The sequence below is a fragment of the Parambassis ranga genome, chromosome 2 (genome assembly GCF_900634625.1).
Source record: "Parambassis ranga chromosome 2, fParRan2.1, whole genome shotgun sequence".
Lineage (NCBI taxonomy): Eukaryota > Metazoa > Chordata > Actinopteri > Ambassidae > Parambassis > Parambassis ranga.
In genome coordinates, this window is record NC_041023.1 from 40,835,586 (window position 1) to 40,846,228 (window position 10,643).

General features: G+C 44.3%; 1 protein-coding gene across 1 annotated transcript; it reads left to right on the top strand.

The window, feature by feature from the left end:
• Positions 1 to 7,937: 7,937 nt before the first annotated feature.
• Positions 7,938 to 10,385, top strand: LOC114431806 (sodium/myo-inositol cotransporter-like). The gene is made up of 4 exons (XM_028399446.1): positions 7,938 to 8,665; positions 8,729 to 8,921; positions 8,991 to 9,118; positions 9,196 to 10,385. Exons 1-4 carry the CDS (start codon positions 8,035 to 8,037, stop codon positions 10,383 to 10,385), a joined length of 2,142 nt encoding a protein of 713 aa, XP_028255247.1. The 5' UTR covers positions 7,938 to 8,034.
• Positions 10,386 to 10,643: the final 258 nt, after the last annotated feature.

Sequence of the window (10,643 nt, forward strand, 5' to 3'; positions counted from 1 at the left end):
TCAGTTATTGCTGCAGGAAAGCGGGGCCCCAAAGCACACAGTGAGCACACAGTGATCCCGCTCTCTCTCGGCCTGCAAATCTCCGGGGCCAGAAAGGCAAACACTGTTTATTAAAACCAGCACCGGAGGACAGTGTAGCCAAATCTTTAGCTTTGCAGTGGAATGTATCACACGTTTCTAACTGACTTCTCATTGTGGCGGAATTTGGAAACGAGCGATGATTTTGATGCATCTCTTTGTATTCATGAACAGGCTCACAGAAGAACCAGAAAGTTGTCAGTTTGTTGCTCTCTGACACATATGAATTATGAGGTGCAATAAACAATGCATCCTCTTGGGCGTCTGTACTGTGTCAAGGTTTCCGCAATTTACGTTCCATTTGCAAGCAACCCCCGAGTCAACAGTGTCAGGTGAACTGTGAAAGCCCGGGGGGAGTCGGTCCTACAGGACATCTCTGAGCTGCGTTTTTTTTTTAATTGAGGCAGTGTGTGTGTGTGTTGCTGATCCCCCCTTACAGTGTAAATGTTGCTGTGTGTGCGTCCAGGCATGCAGCAATGGCTCTCAACACCTTCCTCTCACCATGGAAACTATGTCAACACATGGGGAGAGGCAGACTGTGTGTGAGATGGCGAACAGTGTGTGTGTGTGTGTGTGATTTATTATTAGGTAGGAGATATTTGACCTTACTTCACCATAAATCTCTCTCTCTCTCTCTCTCTCTCACACACACACACACAACTTCAGAGCAGTTAGATCATTTTCAGAGTCACTTTCATCTTCTGTAGACTTCAGTCTGATCTATAAAACATTTAAACACACCAAGAGTGCAACACACACACACTGTGATGGAGAAGAAAATGGGTCTAAAAACACAGTTTGTATTACAAGTTCCAGTTGGTGTTTTCGGCCTCTGATATGATGGATGATGTTCAGTATTATTGATTTATTCAGTGAAGAGCAAATCATTAGGTTGTCTATAGAGAACTCAATGAGCAGGAAATTCTGCGCTTGTGCTTAGCTTAGCACAAAAAGCTGTGGTCCCACACAGGAAGATCACACTGTTTAAATACAAAATTAAGAAGTGAAAAGATTTAAGCATAAACATAAAAAATGATTTAGTTTAATTACTTTTGCATCACATTTTATATTCAGTTTACCTTTACCAGCTCTTTCTTGTACAGGTTAACACTAGCAGCAGTGGCTGCAGTTGGCGGTTCGATCCCAGCTCTGCCCTAGTCATTGTTGTGTGTCCTTGGGCAAGGCATGTTACCCACATTGCCTTCAGTGCACTCACTGCTGTATGAATGTGTATGAATGAATCGGCAGTGGTTGGAGAGGCCGTAGGCGCACCTTGGCAGCCACGTCACTCTCCCCCTGGGGAGCTGTGGCTACATCTGTAGTTTACCACTGCCACTGTGTGAATGTGGTGTGAATTAATAATGCATCTGTAAAGTGTCTTTGAGTGTCCTAGAAAAGCGCTGTATAAGTTTGATGTATTATTATTATTATTATTGTTATTAGACCAGATAAAATTTATTTCAAATCAATAAACTAAATTTAAAATAAAGTCAAATCTTTCACTTTCTTATGTTAAGTAGGCAGTAAGTTAGTTATGCTACGTTGGATGGCCCTTCACACACTCACACACACACCCGCCTGCAGTAGTACCACCTTGCAGGCAGCCTGATCCTCCACCATGACATGTCCTTGTATGGTGCTGTGTCTTCACTGTGGCATGGCTCCAGCTCCTCACCAGGCGCACATCCTCATGATGCATACACATCCGAGTATACACAAATAAGTGGTATGTTTCTCTCTGACTCCACATTGTCTCTCTCCCCCTCTCTCTCCCTCTAACTCTCTCTGTGTGGCATGAGGCCAGCTAATATCTTGCTGAAAGACCAAGCTGCAGCAACTGCTGCGCTCTGATGCTGCAAATACTGTTTACCTCAGCTTCCAGATGGTAAATAAAAGTCGGGGTTTGATGAGGGATTTGAGGGAAAGGTAGGAAACAGGTTTAGGCTGCCAAAAACCAAGGACTGCTAAAAGGGTCCTGTACTAAATATACGCCAACATTTCTCTATGCAGCCAGAATCTAGACTTTCAGGGACATCCTGCTCCTTAAAATCTATAATATTCATCTGTAATTTTAATGAACAAGATACCAGCATGCAGAGGTTTGTGATTCCACTATAAATCCCAGCATAGATTTGGACAGCACTAATCTGATTAAATAATCCACCACTGTAATCCACTGTATAATAATAATACATAGGCTCATGATAAATCTGTTTTACTTGAAGTCAGAAACAATCTAGTGGAGTACATAGGCATGGACACAGTGTGTATTGATGTCTTGGATGCAATTCCATGGCTGCAGGGATCTGAGCTAATGCTGCATGAGGGAGCAATAAAAGAAAAAATAACAGGGATCAAGCATGTCGGAGTGACATCGACGTGTGTTTGAAGACGCTGTCAGGACCCGGCGACTCTTCTGCAGACTGTGGGTGCTCCTGATCAGCTTCCTCTGAATTCATAGAATCAAAAATGTATGAGAGGAAAATTTGAACAAAGCTGGAAATAAAAGCAGTGCAAAGAGATAAATGAGCTGACGGCGTCGTCTTACTGAGTGTTAAACTAACTCGTAAAACTCGACTCAACCTTGTAATCCTGCCGCACAGACACAGCTGCTCATCCAAACGCATCCCAGCTATGGATTTACACAGAACGCCACATCTGAATTTTTATAGGAAATACTCTTCTTTATTTGATCCTGTGCAGCAGAGCAGAAAGGTCAACCTGCTGCTCAGGTCAGCGTGGGGATGTGGACTCATCAGGATGCTTTGGGCCTTCATCCACTGACCCACAGAGCAGCAAGTAATTGTCTAGATTGACCAGATGCTGCATTCAGGACCTCTAACTCCACCAGCATGTGTGGAAGTGTGTTTAACATATCCTTGTTTATGGCCGTTACCATGGCTACGACTGTAAAATTGTGAATGATGAATGTGGCACAACTTAAAACATGATGAGTAACCTTCTGTGACCTCGATGTGCTGCTGATGCTGCTGCCATGTTTGGACAGCGGAGCCGGGATGTGGGTCGACTCATCTTCAAAGTGTGAGGCGGTGTTTGTGTGACAACTCGGTCGACGCACTATCAATCTCTGCATTTCACGGTCGCATAAACACCCTGAGAGTGGAGAAAACATGTCACACTTCAAACACAGTCGCACACTAATAAATACTGCACATCATTACCGATACACTACAGAACTACAGTAACTGTAACAGACCCAGTGCATGAAGAAAAACATTGAAAATATAAAAATATTATTGTCAGAAGACTGAATTGTTCTTTTTGTTCTGTGTTTCTTTGCACTACTGTTACATAAGTACTACACGCTCTATGCGCTCACAGAGATCCGTACACGGCGTCAGATCCCATCGCTATCACGCTGACCCTTCATTATTCGGGATGTTATGATGCTCTGTGGATGCTCTCATCCAGCCTCAGGCTAGCTCACATTAACCTCTTTTCCACTTGGAGTTTGACCCAGTCTTCACATAATGAAGGCTCTGATTAATGTCCCGTCTCTTCCTGTGTGTGTGTGTGTCCTTTCAGAACAAGAAGTTGTGTACTTGTTTTTAAAACAAAATGTCTTCATGGGAATGATGCAGCATGAATATTTTTAGTTGCATTTGTGTGGAAAGTATCTGAGAACGGAGAACTGAGAAGTTTTATTTGTTGAAGAAATCAATAGGAATATTTTGGAGCTCCACTCACGCTGCTCTTCCTGCAAAGTGGGCTCAGCAAAAGCTGAAGGTCTGAATAAAATATTCTAAAAATGGAACAAACTAATTCTTTTATCCATTAATGTAACCTCTCTCACTTCCGGAGTAACACACCTCATTGCTTCTTCAGCTATGGGTTCCTGTGCATGTGGCAGCGTGGGTTTCTCTGCACCCTGTGACACTCTGTGATGGTCTATTAGCTGCAAGTGATCAAGTGCAGCTTCTTTGTCTCGGGTCCCCCCCGCACTAGAATAAAAAAGTCAAACTGTGCCTCAGGGTATAAGAAACGCCGACCTCCTTTTGTACCAGCGTACATGCTTTCTGTGTGTTCTCCTGGGTCATCTCCTCCAACACTGCACCAGCACTGCCTACAGCTACGTTTCAAATGGAGGAGCAGCTTTGTGTTTCAAATTTCATCTGACTGCAGAGGCTCCTTCATCCCTGTCCGTATGTTGTACACCTCAGATGCCAAGTTATTGTACTTAACATAGAAGTAGGTGTAAAGCTGTGAAATTGGACATTTTAACATGGAGGTCTATGGGGATGGACCGTTTTTGGAGCCAGCCTCTAGTGGCTGTTTGCAGCTTTTGGCACTCTCATGCTAACCGGTTGCTGTTTGTGTTGAAAATGCAGATATGTTGCTTGAAATGTAATGCACACACAAAAAAAGTGCTTCGCAATGAGGCGTGATGTTGGCGCCGACTGTAACCAGCAGCACTTCAGCACTGACACCTCATGATTACTGACTGTGAAACTTCCTCTTGTCGTCACTGCAGAACAAGCCAGGTCATGACGCTCATTCTCACTGTGAACAACTCCTGCAGGAGGGGCTCAAAGACGTCACAGAGGTGAGTTTGATTCATCTTGAAATCCAGCCAGTGCTGTGTAGTCTTATCAGGGTTGCACAACTGGGCCCTACATGATGAGTTTAGAATCCTAAAATGAATAAATGTTCATTTTTTTTGACACAGACTGGCCCTTTAAAGTCTCTAAAATGAAGATTGTAGCATATGCACATGTTATACACAACATAGAGGGGCCACACACACACATTCAGGGTGACTGAGGTCAGGTTCTCTGCATACAGCAGCTGACTGCCCTTCATCACTCAGATGGTCTGAATGACTGTCCGCAGCCAGGACTTACTGGATTAACCTCAGACACAGTGGGACGAGGGCCGACGTGAGGTGCAGTGCTTTCAGGGACTGGCTGCCAAACCACAGCGCACAGTGAAAGGCAGAATATATATTAAGACAAACCTTCCATGATGTCACCTATCAAACTGTGTTGAAGGCCAGCGTCCACATTGTGTCACTAATTAAAGGCTGCTACCCTCTAACTATAGGCCGGCTAAAACGCCTTCTAGTACAAGTGGGACCAATGCTGCGAATACATGTAAGTGCATGCACACACACACACACTGGTTATATAAGCTGAGAATGCTGTTCGTTACTTCAAAGAAAGAGAAACAATGGAAATAAGTGGAGAAGAGGAGGACTGGGTTTATACCTCATTCATCTGTCAAATTCTTCCTCTCACTCTCTAAAAACAAGCTGAGCAAGCATTTGGTGTCAGCATATTTCAGTGTGTGTGTGTGTGTGTGTGTGTGTGTGTGTGTTAGAGAGAGGATCAGATGTCCCCCCAGACAATAAGACGCCTTTATCTAAAATAACTGAGAGAGAGAGGGATGATCGAGGAATGAAAGAAGTGCAGAGAGAGATAGAGGGATGTTAAAGTGAAGCCTGTTGCTCTCTCTTCCACTAGTAATACTGTTTACAAATTAGCAGAATTAACCTTCAGCAGCTTCTGTTCACATCACAATCATTGATGCACAGGAGTAAGATTCTAAGGCGACTTCTGGATGACTCTTTCTGTAATTCCCTCTCCATCTTTCAAACGTGCAGGAGGACTGTCAGGAGTGTGTTTGCTCAGGTCACAAAGTCCTGTGTGTTTTTCGACTTTCTCAGCCACCTCTCTGTCTCTCTCTCTCTCTCTCTCTCTCACACACACACACACACACACACAATGGGTTACGCATATATCACCATAGCAACATCTGGGAGCATTACTGCCTCCAAGCTGTACATTTTCACACATTCCTGTTTCCTCGTAGGTAAGTAAATATTATTATTGTTTATTTTCTGCTGGTCCTAATAGTAATATAATGTTTTTTTAATTAACTGTGATCTTTAATATGATTTTGATGCTAAAAATGTTACATGCATTACTGATTAATACACTCATTTGTTCTGACATGTTTATCAAGGATTTACCAAACCTACACAGGATATACAGGACACACACACACACACACACACACACATGATGTAAAGCCTCTCTCTGCACCACTGTGAGTGTTAGTGTTGGTGTTTTTTAGATGCAATCACAGTTGTACATTAACCCTGGGGGGAATGATTCACACACACACACACACACACACAAACTTCTTGACGATGACAAACATGTTGGAAGTGATTTTTCCATCTGCCTTTCATTCCTTCTGCCATCTGCCATCGGCAGCGACTGCACAAGCTCCAGCTCTGTTTGTGCTGGAAGAATACTCTTCCTCCTCCTCATCTTCCTCCTCCTGGTTCTTCTCTGGGCAGCAGGGGGATCTCTTCTTCTGTGTCTGTGTATCTTCACTGATATTTGTCAGATAAAGTAATTTAATACAGATTACAAGGACAGTTCAGCATTTTTTAAGCTATTAGCATCTCACATCTAACATTTGCTGTTGTCAGTTGAAGTGTCATGGCCTTACGCTGAGGAATGCCTTCAAATATAATATATAAACCTTTTATGTCACTTTTTCCTCAGCAGGTTAATCCGTTTGTGTGTCTTTGATTGACAGTATTTCACCACAAACACAATGCTCTATTAATATTTTAATGGGTAAAGAAAAGCCTTGCCTCTTTCTTTTGAAGAGAGAAGTGCAACAACAGAAATCGTGTTTGTTCAAAATCAGATTTTCAACCAACTTCCTGTCCATAAATCAAATAAAACCCAGATTCACAGCAGAGAGCTGGTGGTGCAGCTTGTTCAGTGTGTGAGTGGGGCCATCTACAGTGTGTGTGGTGTAAAACAGCACAAAAATACTGTCAGCATTTCTAACGCATCAATTCACACAGATATGAACCAGCTTTTATTTGTATCTGTGTGAAAAATAAAGGGCTGCAACAGGTAAAGGTGAGATCTCCTGATTAGCTACATGGTGAGGATGTCATGATTGAACACACACACACACATTAAGGACAATAGACTTTCAGTCAAATACAGCCTAAAGTTTATAACATTATGTTATGTTGTGTTAGGCGATGAGTTGCACAGCATACACACACTGCTAAACTCAGACATGAGTGTACACTGTGTTGTGATGCTTAGATTGCAGCTAATTAGCACCATCTGGTGGTCAAAAATGATAATAGCGGCAGAAGGAACTACACCTACAACTAAAACTTTTTGCTCTTGGTGATGTTTTATGGGGGTGTCAGAAGCACCGCTCTGTTAATATAGGCACGTCAACATCTCCATCGCGTGTGCGCGCACGGTCTGAGGCTCCTCTCCGCAGGTGACGCTAATGTGGGCGGAGCTTTGGTTGAGGAGTCGCAACCTGCAGGTAGTGTGCGGGACTAAAACCGGTGCGATCCATCAGGCTGGAAGACTCCAAGCGCAGGTGAGTGAATGCCTTTCATTCTTTCATTTCAGAGAGTTGTCTGTTTTGTACCCAATGATTAATTGAAGATGTTAGTGTTGCTACTTTCCAAGTTTAATCATTATTATCAAAGTTAATCAAACTGATTGACAGAGGTTCCTCTTACTGTTTGTAAATGAATGTCTCTGTGAGTCCTCACTTGTGTGGCCTTTGGGGACTCAGTATTGGCTTCAGTTGGACAAGCTTATAGTGAATTTAGATAAAGTCAGTAATGACACGTGTTATTTAAGAAGTTGTTTTCACAGACATAAAGGAGCTGTCATTTATAAACTCCCCCTCCCACTAAGACAACAGGTTTGTCCAACGTCCTCCTGTGATGATCCTGCATGTGTGTTTGGGTGTGTTACAGGAGCGGCAGCAATGCACTCGCCTGGAGCTGCCAAAGGATCTGTGTTCATCACCGACTTTACAAAGAAGCAGAAAGACTACTTTATTTTATATGCATGAGATGACTGTATGATATGTGAGGTCACACATTTTTTGTATCTACTGTCACAACTATTTAAAATAAGTTAAAGGTGTTTAAACATGGCCACCATGGAGGCAGCAGACATCGTCGTTGTAGCGCTTTACTTCATCGTGGTGCTAGCTATTGGCTTCCTGGCGACGTGGAAGGCCAATCGAAGCACAGTGAGCGGTTACTTCCTCGCTGGCCGCTCCATGAACTGGGCAGCTGTCGGAGCGTCTCTGTTCGTCAGCAACATAGGAAGCGAGCACTTCATTGGGCTGGCTGGATCCGGTGCTGCCAGCGGGCTCAGCGTGGCTGCATGGGAGCTCAATGCTCTGTTACTGCTCCAGCTGTTAGGATGGATGTTTGCACCCATCTACATTCAGGCTGGAGTCTACACGATGCCAGAGTACCTGTCCAGGCGATACGGAGGGAGGAGACTGAAGGTGTATTTTGCAGCTTTATCTCTTGTTTTGTACATCTTCACCAAGCTGTCTGTGGACCTGTATGCTGGAGCCTTGTTCATCCAGGAGTCTTTGGGGTGGAATTTGTATCTGTCTGTCATCTTCCTCATCGCCATGACAGCCGTGCTGACAGTCACTGGAGGACTGGCTGCCGTCATCTACACAGACACTGTCCAAGCATTCCTCATGATCGCTGGAGCTCTCTGTCTCACTGGCATCAGCCTCTTCAAAGTGGGAGGACTTGAAGGTCTTTGTCTCTCTCATCATCTGTGTGTGTTTATTTTTTTTTGCTAAACGATGTCATTTAAAGGTGTGAGGACCAAGTACATGAAGGCTACAAACATCGATGCCATCTTGTTGTCTTCACCCCATCTGAACTTTAATGAGTCCTGCCGCCACCTCCTCAGCCCAAAGCCAGACGCTCTGAAGATCCTACGAGGCCCGAGGGATCCGGATCTGCCCTGGCCTGGTTTCTTGCTGGGCCAGACTCCAGCTTCTATATGGTACTGGTTTACAATGATCAATACGGATGAATGCTATGACGCACTGATCATTTTCTTGCTGTCTTCTAGGTACTGGTGTGCAGATCAAGTGATTGTACAGCGAGTTCTGGCAGCAAAGAATATCGCTCATGCCAAAGGGTCTACTATCATGGCTGGCTTCCTCAAAATCCTTCCTATGTTTATCATTGTCATCCCGGGTAGGCTCATTGATTGATCTTACACCTACAGTACAGCCCAAACTCAGTGACCGACCTCTGTATCCTCATCTTTCCAGGGATGATTTCCAGGATCTTACTTCCGGATGAAGTGGTATGCATTGGTCCAGAGCACTGCATAGAGGTCTGCGGCTCTGCGGCCGGCTGTAGCAATGTGGCTTACCCGCGCCTCGTCATGTCAGTGATGCCGGTTGGTCTTCGTGGGTTAATGATGGCTGTCATGATCGCAGCTCTAATGAGCGACTTGGACTCTATCTTCAACTCGGCGAGCACCATCTTCACGCTGGACATTTACAAAATGCTGAAGAAGCAGGTGTCCTCCAGAGAGCTGCTGGTTGTCGGTAGACTGTTTGTTGTTTTCATGGTGATCATCAGCATTGCATGGGTGCCAGTCATCATCGAGATGCAGGGAGGCCAGATGTTCTACTACATCCAAGAAGTCTCAGACTATCTTACTCCACCTATAGCCGCTCTCTTCCTGCTTGGCGTCCTGTGTCAACGCTGTAATGAGACGGGCGCCTTTTGGGGTGGGATGGTCGGGTTCATGCTGGGATCGCTACGTCTGGTTTTGGCATTTGTTTACCGCGAACCCCACTGCAACCAGCCTGATGAGCGGCCCTCATTCATCAAGGATGTCCACTTTATGTATGTGGCAGCCATCTTGTTTTGGGTGACAGCTTCGGTGACTGTCACTGTGAGTCTGTGTACTCCCGCTCCCAGAGACGAACAAATCAGAACAACCACACTGTGGGGGTTAAACAAAAGAAAGAAACTGAAAAGAGAGGAAACGGGAGAAGATGTGACTACTTTGAAACCTCTAAATAATGCAACCTTGAATGGAAACAGTGTTATTAGTGAAGAAAAAGGTCACAGCCACTCAAACAAGCTCACTGTTACTGAAAATCAAACAAGCAATGGCAATGCCATGACAGAAAGCCATCGTACAGGACAGAATGGTTCCTATATGGCGATACCTGACCCCACAATGGTAGAGCAGGGAGAAGTGAGGGATGAGGAAGAGGAGGGCTGCTTTAGAAAGGTGGAGGATGGAAAGTGTATAAAGGCTTTAGAGTGGCTGTGTGGCTTCAAGGAGAACCCATCCAAAGCTCAGGTCATTACAGTGCAGGAGCAGGAGGAGATGGTGGAGGAGCGTCTTCACGAGCCTCCATCAACCAGAATCATCCTCAACATAGGAATGCTGGTGATTTGCTCCATCGGGGTCTTCCTCTTTGTTTATTTCTCCCTATAAGCTCAGGTAAGGTCAGCATTGAGTAGCACTGCCAAGTATACATACATAGTACTGTATAATAATATCATAATCCTAATTGATATACCTGTTTCCTCATGTGGATGTGTGTATGATGTGCAAATTCATTGTGATGAGAACTGATATTTACACTGAGCGTGCCTTTTTAATGAAAATGTCTACACAATGTTTTTATGTTGTATACTGTATTAAAAGTGCAGAGAAATTTGTATGGTTAAGGGCCCATGCATGGGGGTTGTT